We start from the raw sequence: 14,297 nt of genomic DNA, 5'->3' as shown, positions 1-14,297 counted from the left end.
ATAGTTGAGTGTGATGCTTCATCTGATGGAGTAGGGGCTATTCTACTGCAACAGTACCATCACATTGCATATTTTAGTAAGGGATTCTCCTTTTCTAATCACATTAAATCTACTTATGATCGCGAGTTATTAGCTTTGGTCTTTGCATTGCAAAAATGGAAGCACTATCTTCTGGGTCAGCATTTTATTGTCACCACTGACCATTACAACCTCAAATACCTCTTGAATCAGCGGGTGACTACTACTCAACAACAACGGTTGTTGCTTAAATTGTTGTCTTTTGATTTCACTATTGTCTATAAGTCTGGAAGTGAAAACAAAGGAGCTGATGCCTTATCCCGTCGCCCTCAACATGCTGATTTTTTTACTTTGGTGATGCCTATTCCATTAGACTTCAGTGATTTGAGAGAAGAAATTGAAGCTGATCCATATACTAAGCAGATTCGAGATCAACTTTCTTCTGATCCTTCAACTCATCCAGATTTTTCGTTGTCTGCTAACCATCTTTATTACAAATCTCGGCTGGTTATTCCCGATTATCCTGAGCTCAAAGCCAAGATTTTAGCAGAGGCGCATGATTCTCCAACAGGATGGCATGGAAGATACTTGAAAACTCTCAAAAGAGTATCTGCAAATTTTTTCTGGCCTTGTTTGAAGCATGATGTTAAGTTGTTTGTCCAGAATTGTTTGATATGCCAGCAACATAAATATGAAACATTAGCTCCAGCTAGTCTCTTACAACCTCTGCCTGTTCCTAACAGAGTCTGGGAGGATATCTCCTTAGACTTCATTGTTGGACTTCCTCCTTCTAATGGCTTTGATACTATTGGTGGACAGGTTTAGCAAATACAACCATTTTCCAGCTTTATCTCATCCCTTTACTGCCAAAACAGTGGCTGGTGTTTTGTGTAAAGAAATTGTCAGATTGCATGGTTTACCTCGCTCCATTCTTTCGGATCGTGATGTTGTTTTCTCAAGTATATTTTGGCAGGAACTTTTTCGCCTGAGTCGCACGCGTCTCCGTATGGGTACTTCATATCATCCCCAATTTGACGGTCAAAGGGAGGTAGTCAATTGATGCCTTGAAACGTATTTGCGCTGTTTTGCACACGACAAGCCAAAACCATGGATTCAATATCTACCTTGGGCTGAATACTCTTTCAATACTGGTTACCACTCTTTAACCAATATGACCCCTTTCCAGATTGTGTATGGAAGAGAGCCACCGCCCTTGCATTCTTTTGTTCATGGCGAAACTAAAATTGTTGACCTTGAACAGCAGCTCGTGGAGCAAGATCAGATGTTTTGGCCCGTACAAAATTCCAATCTCTTGAAGGCACAATCCAGGATGAAATCTCAATTGATTCCAAGCGGCGTGACTTATCTTTTAATGTGGGTGATGCTGTCTTCCTTCGTTTGCAACCTTATCGGCAGAAGAGTTTAGCCAAACGTCCTAATGAGAAGCTTTCTCGATATTTTGGCCCGTACAAAATTGTGCGCAAAGTTGGTCCTGTTTCTTATGAAGTGCAGCTGCCTCAAACATCCAAGGTTCATCCCATTTTTCATGTTTCGTTGCTTCGCCCTGCTCTTGGTTGTTCTGATGTTACCTCTCCCCCACCCTTACCACTTTTGGGCGAATTGGAACTTATGTTGGAACCTGAAAAAGTTTTATCGCATCGTTGGGTGAAAGAATCCGGAGTGTCAACTCTGGAACTGCTTATTCAATGGCGTCATCGTTCTATTGAAGAGGCTAGTTGGGAAGACTATGACCTGCTTGCTGTTCAATTTCCTTCTTTCTGCCTTGAGGACAAGGCATCTTTCGGGGGGGTGCACTGATAAAGTCCCAATTCTAAAGACTTATTCTAGAAGAAAGAAGAAAGTATCAGCTGCTGCAGCTTTTGAAATGCATATCTGATGAAACTGTCAACCAACAACTGCTCCTTGGAACTGCTCCAGCAGTTTAGTATATTCCTAGTTTTTAGTTGTCTGATCTTATCTTACTATGTGGTTCTATAAATATGTAATTAGTACTAGTTATTTAGACATGTTCTATCAGAAGTAAAAGTACTTTATTTGGAGCCTTGTCCTCTCCATACAGACAAATTTATAGGTGTAATTGTGCTTAAGATTCTTGCACAAACTATTGCCATTAATATTAACTTCTGTATTCTATTTCTTCTATTATCTACTTCTGGTTACTATCATCGGCCCTTCAATTTTTGATGCACAGAAAGGTCATGTATCGGGCAGAACCATAGGAAAAATTCTGGATTATTGAACCTTGATGCAATATATGGGTGTTAGGATAAATAAGTCACACCAATGTAGTTCTTGAGCTCCCTTGGTTTGTAATCCATTGTGGAGGGATTAGGGATGAACTTAGTGACCCAATCTTTTGATGAAATACGACAACAACAACAACAACGACCCAGTAAAATCCCACTAGTGGGGTTTGGGGAGGGTAGTGTGTACGCAGACCTTACCCCTACTCCGAGGGGGTAGAGAGGTTGTTTCCGAGAGACCCTCGACTCAAGAAGACGAAAAGAGACAATATCAATACCACCAACAGATACATAAGAATAACAACATCATCATAAAGACCAAAAAATAGATGAAAAGCAAAAGCGATAGCTAGTAAAAAGACCCAACACTATGAAAAACGAAAGAGTAGTAAGACACAACATAACCACTAGCAGTCTAAGACAAAAATTAGCCTCACAAAGGTACGAAATAGAAAAAGACTCAACTACCTCCTAACCTACAACCCTAATACTCGACGTCCACAACTTCCTATCAAGGGTCATGTCCTCGGAAATGTGAAGCCTCGCCATGTCCTGCGTGATCACCTCTCCCTAATACTTCTAAGGCCGACCTCTACCTCTTCTCGTGCCTTCCAAAGCTAGTCGTTCACACCTCTTTATTAGAGCATCTGAGCTTCTCCTCTGTACGTGCCCGAACCATCTGAGCCTCGCTTTCCGCATCTTGTCATCATGGGAGCCACACCCACCTTCTCCTGAATATCATCATTCCTAATCTTATCCATTCTAGTGTGCCCACACATCCACCTCAACATCCCCATTTCTGCTACTTTCATTTTCTGGATATGTGAGTTCTTAATAGGCCAATACTCAGCCCCATACATCATCGCCAGCCTAACCATCGCTCTATAAAACCTACCTTTGAGTATCAGTGGCACTCTCTTGTCACACAAGACTCCAGATGCTAACCTCCACTTCATCCATCCCACCCCAATGCGGTGTGTGACATCCTCGTCGATCTCCCCTACCCCCTAGATAACCGACCCAAGGTATTTGAAACTGCCTCTACTTGGGATGACCCGTGATTCGAGCCTCACATCCACGCTCGCTTCCCTCGGCTCGACGCTGAACTTGCACTCCAAGTATTCCGTCTTAGTCGTGCTCAGCTTGAAACCCTTTGACTCAAGGGCCTGTCTCCAAACCTCCAACCTCTTGTTAACACCGGCTCGCGTCTCATCAATCAGAACTATGTTGTCAACGAATAACATACACCATGACACCTCCCCTTGAATATGGTGTGTGAGTGCGTCCATCATCAGGGAAAATAAGAACAGGCTGAGCGCAGAATCTTGGTGTAATCCCATGACAACCTGAAAATGCTCTGAGTCGCCTCCTACTGACCTAACCCGTGTCTTAGCTCCATCATATATGTCTTTAATCGCCCTAATGTAGGCAACCAACAAACCTTTTGCTTCCAAGCATCTCCAGAGAACCACTCTAGGAACCTTGTCATACGCTTTCTCCAACCACTCTAGGAACCTTGTCATACGCTTTCTCCAGGTCAATCAACATCATGTGCAGATCCTTCTTCCTCTCCCTATGCTGTTCCACCAACCTCTCTAGGAACCTTGTCATACGATTTGATGAAATACAACATGCTTCAAAAACGTAGGATAAACGGATGAGTGTTTTTTCTTGAAGTTTGATTTTTGGAGAACGTGTATTATGTTTATGAACGAATGAGATTGTTTTTTGCTCTAAGAAACCTCAACATTGTTCTTCAAGTTTCTTTGGCAAACCAGTTGTAGGATACTCGTCATAATAATCATCGTCCTTCTTTGTCCTCTTCCTTATCAGGGCGCAATAAACTTGTTGATGGCTGTTTATAAGAAGGAGTTTAGGTCTTTGGGAGGGTATCTGACTGATGCAAGCCAGGTATTTGGTTACTCCTTTGATCGGTGACCCTTTAATCTAGATATGTGCCTGTTATAGCCTGTCTACCTAGTTATTCTTGCAAATTGTACTTAACCTTTTGATTTGCCTCTTTTGCTTCTTTTTCAGCCAAACCTTGGCAGGGTAGAATCTTTTATTCAGGCGGTAGGATCATATGAAGATAAGATATTCCAAAAGAGATCTCGCTTACATCAGGTCTGCTCTTGTCTGACCATTTACTGCTTTTTCACCTCCCTTTGAAAAAAATTAAAGGACATTGTAGCTTTACTGTTTTCTATTTTTGGTTTTAAGTGGCATGTTTCTCTGATAGTAGAGATGACTAGTATCTTAAACATAGAAGGTTTTTATCAATGCTCTTTGCAGTCCTCATCCATCAAAAGCAAATGAAGAACAGGGAAAAGAAAAAAGGAGGATAGTGCTAGTGAATTTTGTTGTCCTCTTTTTGGGGAAAAGGTTCACGTGAAGAATCCTAGTAGCAGTTTTTGTGGCACTAAGATCAATTTTCAATTGTATATCATTAAAATAGAGATGAATTAATATATTTACTTTTACTGTATATTACTTGATTTTATAGCTATAAATACAAAGCATCAATGTTCTATGATTTATTCTGCAGTTAACCATTCTATTTTAATTGAAATTATTTTGTAACTGGCAATTGTATCATTTATTACTCTTTTTTTGGATAAAGGTCATTATTTATTCTTATTGCGCCTTTCTTTCACAGGGGAAAAAGTGTTTTTCTTCTTTCTAGGACGCAATACCTCTAGTTCTTGATCCCTTGCATATAAAATGATCTTCACTCTACTATTTTATGGTGTATTCAGAGACAATCTGAAAGAATCAAGCGTGATAAGGCGCAGGCAAAAAGAGGAGATGACTCTACACCTCAAGCTGAACCGAAGTCTCTTGTTCCAGTAGCTCGATTCCATGGTTCTCGTCTAGCTGCGGGTCTTTCACCTTCTCCCTATCAACAAGGAGGAGCTTCAAAATCTTGTAGACCTGATCAGCTTGGGCAGGCCACCTCTGGTCTTTCCATCCTTGACATTAAGAATGAGCAGTCTGAGACTTCTGATGCTAAAAGGACTGTTGTCCGTGCGCAAAAAGTATCACGTTTGAGTTCCGAGGCCACGATAGGATCTGCAATAGTTGAAGCTGAGAATAGCCTTGAAATTGAAGTATGTTTTCCTGCTTCAGGAGAGACATTTTAATGTATTCCTACTCCAGCCAGTTTTAGGGCTAGGTTGTATCTCATGAACTTAAATTGTCTAGGTTTGCTTATAGGTGTTGATAGTTTTCTTTAACTTTGTTATTCACATACAGCATGTATTTCTTATTAGTTTTAAACAAATTCGATTATCTTCTAATTTTTTCTATGCCATTCAGGTTTCTGAAAACAAGGAAGAACTGAAAACAAAGCTAAACAAGTTGCTCCGTGACAAGAATGATATTTTCAATTCAGAGAATCCTGAAGAAGACAAGGTCTGAAAATTAACATCACTTTTCACTCCTTGGAAGTTGTGCGCGTGATTGTCTTGGAAACCAATGTGGCATTTAAAATTATCATAGATCAATCAGATTGGTGAATTTGAATATTTAAACTATTGATTTACATAGGGTATTAAGTTCAGGTTGCTTGTATTGGAGGGATGAAAATAATCTGAGTATTTGGTGGAAAAGTTGTGCTGAATTGCATAGTGTGATTTATTTGCTTCCATTGGAAAATGATAAATTTTGTTCGACTTAGTCGTTAAGAAAGTCAAAGCAATAGAAACCTTGAACACAAAGTTTTAATCAATTTTTATTATCAATTTAGAATTGATAAATTATATGAAATTTTTCTTTCTTAGATTTGATCATGTTTATTTTACTTACAAAAGGATAATCTATAATCTTTATTTTAATCGAATTGTCACAGTCAGTGCTTGACTAAAAATTTGTCAAACCATGGGCTGCTGCGCTAGTTTATTCAAGTTTGGGACTGAGATCGTATAGGAGCGTGTTCAATTAGAGCTATGAGTTAAGCCCTGTTAGTGGTTTACCATGAAATCAGTAATTGTCTCTTTTATTCATCAAACAAGAAATAACAAAAAAGTGAGTCGCATCAGTCGAGTTTCTCTTGATGACTGCAATTTAGACGAATTACTACCTTGAAATTTCCTGAGAAAGCGATGCATTTCTAGAGTAATGGAACTACATGTGGTCTACTTTGACTAAACTACCTGAGATCATGATGCAGACTGGCTTAGGTGACCTTTTCTAGTGGGTTTTAAAATGTAGTAGCCCCACTGGTAAACAGCCTGAGGGCTGGATGTTGCTATTTTTTTGTTTGAGATCTTTGGCAGCTTCTGGTATTTAACTTTAACAAATAGTCACAATATAATCATGCTCCTCTTGAATCTTTTATAGTAGCTAATGTCAAAATATTCATTCTGCAAATTTGTTATCTGATTTGTCTTTGTAGGTCAAACTGGGAGCACCAGGATGGAAAGAGAGATATTATGAAGAAAAATTTTCTGCAAAAACACCCGAGGAAATGGAAGCAATACGCAAAGACGTTGTAAGTTATCTGGTCTTGGGTAGCATCTTTACTGGTTAAGGTGAAATATTGAGGCGGTCGAAAATTTAGAACTTGACATCTGTTGATTAACTATTCTTGGTGATTCTGCACCAAGATATAGTTTTTCGAGTACAGAACTCTTTTCTGCTATGTTTACTATCTTCTATATTTGAGAATGATGTATCTGAACCTTATTTGTTTGGGATATTTTCTTATTGTATATGGTAATGTTTTTTAAAAGTTCTTTCTAGAAAAAAAATTGTATATCCAGCTGCTTTTCCAAAATTGTGTTTAGAAAATAGTTGTTAGTTCTTTGCTAAAGCAGGAAGTAAAACATTTACTTATTACTTGATAAAACAATCTGTCCCCCCCCCCCCCCCCCCCCACCCACCCACATATTATTAATTCTGTCTCCATTATGTAAATGTTTTAATAATACCTCTTAAGCAACATGCATTGGATTAACACGATAAGTTATACCCCAGCTATATAAGGAACTTTTTTTGAAAAGAAATTAATACTAGATTTTACATTTGAAAAAATGTGTAAGATGAGAAAAGTTACGAATATTTTTGAATCCAATAATAGGGAGAGTAAAATGGGTAAAAAATAAATAAGAATAACTTGGAAGAAAAGGGAGGGTCAAAGTGATATATTTAAAAGTGTGTGGTCCATTAAGGAAGTAACTCTGGTTTGTTTTTAGTGTTATTCAGAAAAGCTTTTGAGAAATTAGTCCAACAACAAATTTCAGGATAGGTTGCCTACATCACACCCCCTTGGGGTGCCACACTTCCCTAGACTCTGCATGAAAGCGGGATGTTTCATGCACTAGGCTACCCTTTTTAGCCCAACGACAAATTCTTTTCAGAAGATTTACAAAATCATTTCTAAGAAATTTTTCCAAATTGCATTCTTGAATAACTATCCAAATAAAGCTTAGGAGATCTGAATGACTACAAACTTCAGCCTTTTAGGCCACAAATGCAAATGCTGCTTATTTGTAGGTGTGGTTTGGGCTTTTACTGCCATTATGTAAGGCTTTTAGGGTGTTTTATGAATCAATTGAAACTTTGGACCTTACAACAAATTTGTTTTGTTTGTAGGTGATAAAATATACAGAAGGGCTATGCTGGGTTATGCACTATTATTATGAAGGTGTTTGTTCCTGGCAGTGGTAAATCTTCCTTCTGAATACAGGAGGTTATTTTTGCTTATATTTCCTTTTCTAGCCCTCTTTAATGTGTGGACATATTGCCCTTAGTATATAGTATACACTGTCTTGCATGTGTATAATGTACTTGGGACCAAGAACCACATGACTGATGCACCTCACTGTCAAATTTTGTCTGCATTTCACATGATCATACACATCCATCACGTTTATTTATACTTGAAATTTTGTTCTTTCAATTTATGTGTTATTTTCGTGCTGCATTTTTCTATGGAACGACCTTCTTCTAATTCTGCTTCTAGTTTTAGACACTGCTTATCATCGTGGCGCTTTGGCTTTCATTGCATACGTTGTTCCTCTGCAGGTTTTATCCCTATCATTACGCACCATTTGCTTCTGATCTTAAGGATCTTGGCCAGTTGAATATCACATTTGAACTAGGTTCACCTTTCAAGCCGTTCAATCAGCTGTTGGGGGTCTTCCCTGCTGCCAGGTTTAATCCTCTTTTTTTGCAGTCCTTAAACAACTTGTCTCTCCTGTCATTTAAAAAAGAAAAAGAAAAAAAGCTAGTTTTCACGCTTGGGAATGTTGACTATTTATTGCAGTGCTCATGCTCTTCCGGAGCAGTATAGGAGGTTGATGACAGACCCAACTTCGCTCATTATTGATTTTTATCCTGCCGGTATGATCTCCTTTTTCGTTTTGATAGTTGACATTTTGTCAATAAATTATACTCCCTCCATTTCAACTTGTTTGAACCTATTTGATTGGGTTCGGAGTTTAAGAAAAAAGAGAAGACTTTTGAAACTTGTGGTCGAAAATAGTCCATATATATTTGTGTGGCTATGAATCAATTTATTAAGGGTAAAAGGAGAATTTTAAAGTTAAATTATTTCCAAATTAAGAAAGGGTTCATTCTTTTTGAAACTGACTAAAAAGGAAATAGGTGCATTCTTTTTGAAACGGAGGGAGTACATGGTACAAGATACCTTCTCTGCTTGTATTAGGTTTGTTGTAGTGCTTCTTCTCAATTTTAGTTATATCATGCTTTGTGTGCAGATTTTGAGGTGGACATGAATGGAAAACGCTTTTCTTGGCAGGTACTTACTAAGCACTTGTAGTTTTCTTTAAGAACTGGATTCTCATATTTTGCGTTGACTTCTTTCTGTATTGAAGGGTATTGCAAAATTGCCTTTCATTGAAGAAGCGCGGCTCCTAGCAGAGGTTGCAAAAATTGAACATTCTTTGACGGTATGATAGTTTTTGTTTCTGAATCAGTAAGTTGACTCTCTTCGCAGGATTTTTATTTGCTAATTTAGTTATTTTCATACAGGAAGAAGAAACACGAAGAAACAGTGTGATGTGTGATATGCTTTTTGTGTCATTATCTCATCCTTTGTCTCCATGCATTTTCTCTCTTGATGATCGCTGTAAGAAGCTTACAGACAACGAACGTTTCAAAGTCAAGGAGCAGTTGGACCCAATAGCTAGGTTTGTTTGCAACTATAGCTATCTGTGCTAATGAATAGCTTATTAATTTGGACTTTCCTTTTGTTTGTGTATTTGTTTGTTTTCGATTGGTTCTTGTTTATTTGGACGTTGAAGGACTTTTAGCCAAAATGAGAAAATTGATCAAGTCAGGGAGCATTTCTCATGACTAGCTGTTAATTGGTGCTATTGGTTGTGTTGGGTGGATGAAATTGTCTTTCAGTTTTCTGGTCAGCTCCAATGACACTTGTCTCAGTTCATCTTCTAACCTGGTTGAGTTCTGTACTGCAAAACTTGTGCTGTTGAGTACCTTTTTAAAGTTATTTCTGTGTTTGTCTTTGTGATCCGAGTCTCCACTCGTGACTCAGCCTAGAGCCTCTTGCTAATTTCTTTTTATTCGTTATCTGCTCTTTCTCTGAGTTGGATCATGTTTCTTCATCATGTGTGAAATTAGTATGTTTAAATCTTCTTCTCCATCACTTTGTTCTGTATCTTCAATATTGTCTATTGTGAGTAAATCATTGCTCCAACCGCAATATTTGAAGTCCTATCTGGACTCTTCTCATTCTCTCTAGGTCTTCTTGCAGCGGTGGTATGAACGGATACCTATCCCTTTGCATGGGAGATCCTTGTCCTCCAATTTTTAGATCACCTATTGAAGGGATGGAGGATATTAAGCAAAATCAAGTCATGTAAGAACCCAGCTTTTGGCAGCAGCATCTGTATCAACTGACATTGCTGACCAACGTAGAACTTTTATGTTTTGCTCATCAGCTTTTCCTGTTCTTGCATTTCAGATGTGCAATATACAGACTTCCCGATACTCGTAAACATATCGCTCGGCCAATGGAAGGGGTTATTTTCCCAAAGAAGGTACATAATGCTGAACAACTTACTCCAACCGATCTTTTACCATGAATCTATTTGTTTCTGATGTCTTAGGTTTTGGTGAAAACAACAGATTCACCTTTCCTTCTTCCAGGGGGGTTGGGTGGGGGTGGGGGGGGGGGGTGGATGCCTTATTCTTTACTAGAATGCTATTCTTAGATTTCCTCTGTGAGTACATGAAAAAAGATTTCCCTCGAAGCAGTGTTTGGTGCAGATATTGATGAGGGTTCTCTAATTATACCTATTTGGTTGTTGCCTTCACATGACCTATATAGAATGAGAAACCAGCTGTGGTTATGTTCCCAGCTAAGGTTAACACATCATCATATGTGTGTTTCATTCATGTCTCATTACCCTTTACAAGTTTGTGCACCTTTTTGAACTTTTCAGAATCTTCATTCTTGCACACATTTATCTTTTTCTCTCAGCAATGTACTGTTTCTATACAGATGGTCGCATTAGGTGATATGAAACCTGATCCTGTACTATGGCATGAGGATACTAGGAAGAAACCTTGGGAAAATGGACGGTATGTTGCACCATATAATTGATGCAGTGTAGTCAGTACGCCAATCTTGTCTATTTAGGTTATACTTAGCTTGTGTGCATTGTTGCAGGAACCACCACCCTGGTGCAATTTCTGGTCGTCAGCTTGGAGAAGCTGCGCATCGTTTGGTGGTTAATAGTATGCAGAAGAAAGAAGATAGGGGTGGACATAGTGATTTCAGGCGTGCATATAATGGTCAGGGGCATGATGACTATACGCATGCCAGACCAGCGTCCTATCCTGCTGCACGTGGTCCTCCCTTTCAAACCCATAGATACAATGTTCATGAGAACACACGGCCTAGTTCCAGCCATTCTGCTCGAGATGCTGGACGTCAACCCAGATCTTCAGGTTCCTCGACTGTACGGCATCACTACGACCATAGCTATAGCGAGTCTTATGTCCCTGCTGCTGTGGCTTCTTACAGTAGGTCTCACCCTCACCACGAGAGTGGTGGGCGACCTGTCACCCACAGCAGAGATTATCGTACTCGTGGACATCATACTGATGGAATGCAGCAAAATGGTGGATACAGTTATTCCTCGCATGCCAGTCATCCTCAGCATGTGGACCAAGTACCAGTTCCACCAACTGCTAATTTCCACCAGCAGAGTGGATATAGCACTTCTACGAGCTATGAACCTTACGGGGCTGGAAACTATAACCAACGTGGTGGTGGATGGGCCCCTCAAACCAACCAAAATGTTAGAGGATATCATCATCCACATCCTTCAGGAAATCAGTTCTCAGCTTTAGGGAGGGGAGGAAGTAGAAGGCCACCTTCTTCAGGGCATAGTCGGTAGCGGGTTGTTTTTAGCCTGGACAATCTAGGCTAAGCTCGTTTGCTGCCATAGGATGCGACGGATCTTGCAAACGACTTCCTTACTTTCGGAAGCAGGTAGAAGAAAATAGTTGTTGGTTGTCAATGATAATTATCTGCAGGCCACTTTCTGGTTCTTGTCATAACGGTAATGTGGTAATAGTAGTTCTTTAGATCTGTTTTTTTTCATACTTTATTGTAACACAGATGTCATTGAGCTTCATATATTAGAGCAAACACATTGTATTATTTGAAAGATCAATCTTGGATGTATAAAGATGAAATCTCTCATCAAGTAGACTGCTTAATCAGTGTTCCGATCAGTGCTTTATTCAGGAAAACATTTTCTCCCTACCTCCCGCTTACTCTCACTCTCACTCTCACGGTCACAACCACAACTACTGCAGGTGTTTTCCTCCAGTGAAAGTACTGCATATTTTAGAACAAATTATGCGAGCAAGTCCTATTAATATTTACTTGTCATAGCCGACTTAGTCCCCTTTTCTCAAGCAAAAACTCAAAGGTCATGTGCCTACCGTATTCACCAAGAGCTGCTCGATTGCTGTGTTGACTGTCATATACCTAGATGGTTCATGTTCTTCCGTCGTTCTAACTTGTATGTATGCAAATAAGATTGCAGAGATGCAATCAAATGGAGAAACTTTTCTTAGATAACTACTGGAAAACCAGGTAATCAAAATGTGTTCTGTCTTTTCTGTAACTAGTGAAAATGACTCTCAACCATCAATTTAACTTTTCTTCCGCCACAATTAAAATAACACACATGTTAGGTTAAACATCTTAAAACTCTTTTATCCAATCAAACACGTTAGCTACATGAAATGAAAAAGCGGAAGTAATATTATTAACCATATTGGAAAAGGTACTGACTAAGCGGCCGAATGAGAGAAGCAACCTCTAAGCACACTAATTAATTTGTTACATTTACAAGTGGTTTCAAGCATTTTCAAGATGACGTCTTTCTCATCCCTCAATCCTATGCCTATTACACGAATCAAAGCTGCTTTACCTTGGAATGTCTTACCCCCTCTTCTTAAATTAATTACACAGAGACAAGGAGCGAAGACTTTTGGGAGTGTGGCTATAAGGTCTCATGTGATCTCGTTATTAAAACTTATAATTAAGTCTTAACTAAATAAATCAACAATAAGGTCGATATGTCTGAGTGGTTAAGGAGACAGACTTGAAATCTGTTGGGCTTCGCCCGCGCAGGTTCGAACCCTGCTGTCGACGAATTAGTTTTTGACAATTTCTTTTATTCCTAATTTCTTGGTAAGAACGGTGTCCTCCTTTCTTAAGAACTTAGTTCGGGTATAATCGATAAACTGAACCGATAAAATGTTATCGGGTTATTGGGTAAATAGTTCGATAACGGTTTAATGTTATTTGACTAGTGGGTTATCGGTTTGGGTCTCGGTTTGCCCAATTTATTAATGGTTTTACCGATAGCCCAATAAGCTTTATCAAAATTATAATTTTATCCACTAAGTATATAAAGTCACCTTATGGCTTCATTCTCTCAATTCTCTCGGTAGTTACTCTTCATCTTCTAACCTTAATCCTTAGAGTAAGTTTTAAACTTTTCTGAATTTCTCATATTAATTTTTCAATTAAGATTTTTTAGTTTTAAAATTTAGAGAATTAATTGTTCGTATTTTTAATTTTTCTATTTGTTTCTTTTGTTGCACTGATTCTTTAGTATTTACAAGATTAAGATTTTATTATTTTCCTGTGAATTATGCCCGCCCGCAGTGAGATACTTAGTAAGATTAGATTGTTGAATGTCTTATCACTTACTCCTATTAACATATAACTTTGAAAATTGAGATCATTCATTCGGATTTTCAAATGCAAAGAAAGTTTTATTTTCTAAGTTGAAATTTAATCCCTCTTCTTTTAAGAGCAAAAATTCAATTCCTTTCTCTTAATAGTATGGTCGCGATTTCTATAATAAAAATATAATTTTTTTGGATAATTTTTATTCTTATCGGGTAAACCGATAATCGAACCGATAAGTATTGATAACCGACTAACCGACACCCGATAACCGATATCTTATCGATTCGGTTATTGGTTTAGTATATTTATAAACCGATAACCGATATGAAGAACCGATAATATTCACAACCGAACCGAACCGACCGATGCCCACCCCTAGTAATCACCACCACCTGCGAAGGACATTGTCCCTAAACAAGAAACTACTGTGTGATGAACCAATAAGAGCTTGAACAACAAAATTAAGGAAAATCACAAGAGGGAAATTTATGTGACAAAATGGCCAGTATAACCATCATTTTAAGGTATGAGGAAGTATGAATCAGGGGTGTCAAATGAGCGGGTTGAGCCGATTTTGGGCGGGTCAAAAAGGATTGAGTCAATAATTGAGCAGGTCATTTGTCATTTGTCAAATGACCCGCCCAAAAGTTACTTGGGTTGTCACTTCCTTAGTTGTTAACTAAGTACACCTGCGGCACTTGACAACTCGCTCACGATCTTGCACAACTTGCTCACGTTCTTGCTATGTCAAGTCAGCCTTACTACACTCAAGATCGCTAAGAGAATGGAAGAATACAAGAGAATTGCCAAAG

General features: G+C 38.6%; 1 protein-coding gene and 1 non-coding gene across 6 annotated transcripts in view; both read left to right on the top strand.

The window, feature by feature from the left end:
- The window catches only part of LOC107809493 (5'-3' exoribonuclease 3), a 35,270-nt gene extending 23,244 nt beyond the window's left edge, over window positions 1–12,026 (top strand). For 3 of the 5 annotated variants that reach the window (XM_075239959.1, XM_075239961.1, XM_075239962.1), the window contains exons 9-23: window positions 4,116–4,193; window positions 4,320–4,406; window positions 5,039–5,389; window positions 5,598–5,693; window positions 6,676–6,771; window positions 7,875–7,945; window positions 8,307–8,435; window positions 8,548–8,624; window positions 9,002–9,042; window positions 9,119–9,193; window positions 9,276–9,433; window positions 10,006–10,122; window positions 10,228–10,303; window positions 10,768–10,847; window positions 10,936–12,026. In XM_075239959.1, the coding sequence (XP_075096060.1) occupies window positions 4,116–4,193; window positions 4,320–4,406; window positions 5,039–5,389; window positions 5,598–5,693; window positions 6,676–6,771; window positions 7,875–7,945; window positions 8,307–8,435; window positions 8,548–8,624; window positions 9,002–9,042; window positions 9,119–9,193; window positions 9,276–9,433; window positions 10,006–10,122; window positions 10,228–10,303; window positions 10,768–10,847; window positions 10,936–11,668 (2,265 nt within the window). In that variant the 3' untranslated portion in view covers window positions 11,669–12,026. The remainder of the gene's footprint in view (window positions 1–4,115; window positions 4,194–4,319; window positions 4,407–5,038; window positions 5,390–5,597; window positions 5,694–6,675; window positions 6,772–7,874; window positions 7,946–8,306; window positions 8,436–8,547; window positions 8,625–9,001; window positions 9,043–9,118; window positions 9,194–9,275; window positions 9,434–10,005; window positions 10,123–10,227; window positions 10,304–10,767; window positions 10,848–10,935) is intronic. The other 2 variants (XM_075239960.1, XM_075239963.1) reach the window with 1 other exon arrangement.
- Window positions 12,027–12,857: 831 nt separating this feature from the next.
- Window positions 12,858–12,939, top strand: TRNAS-UGA (transfer RNA serine (anticodon UGA)). The gene has a single exon. It is a non-coding gene; the product is annotated as a tRNA-Ser (tRNA).
- Window positions 12,940–14,297: the final 1,358 nt, after the last annotated feature.

This window comes from Nicotiana tabacum, chromosome 20 (assembly GCF_000715075.1).
Source record: "Nicotiana tabacum cultivar K326 chromosome 20, ASM71507v2, whole genome shotgun sequence".
NCBI classification, from domain to species: domain Eukaryota; kingdom Viridiplantae; phylum Streptophyta; class Magnoliopsida; order Solanales; family Solanaceae; genus Nicotiana; species Nicotiana tabacum.
Note: the sequence above shows the minus strand (reverse complement) of the source record. Positions and strands in the feature narration are given on the sequence as shown.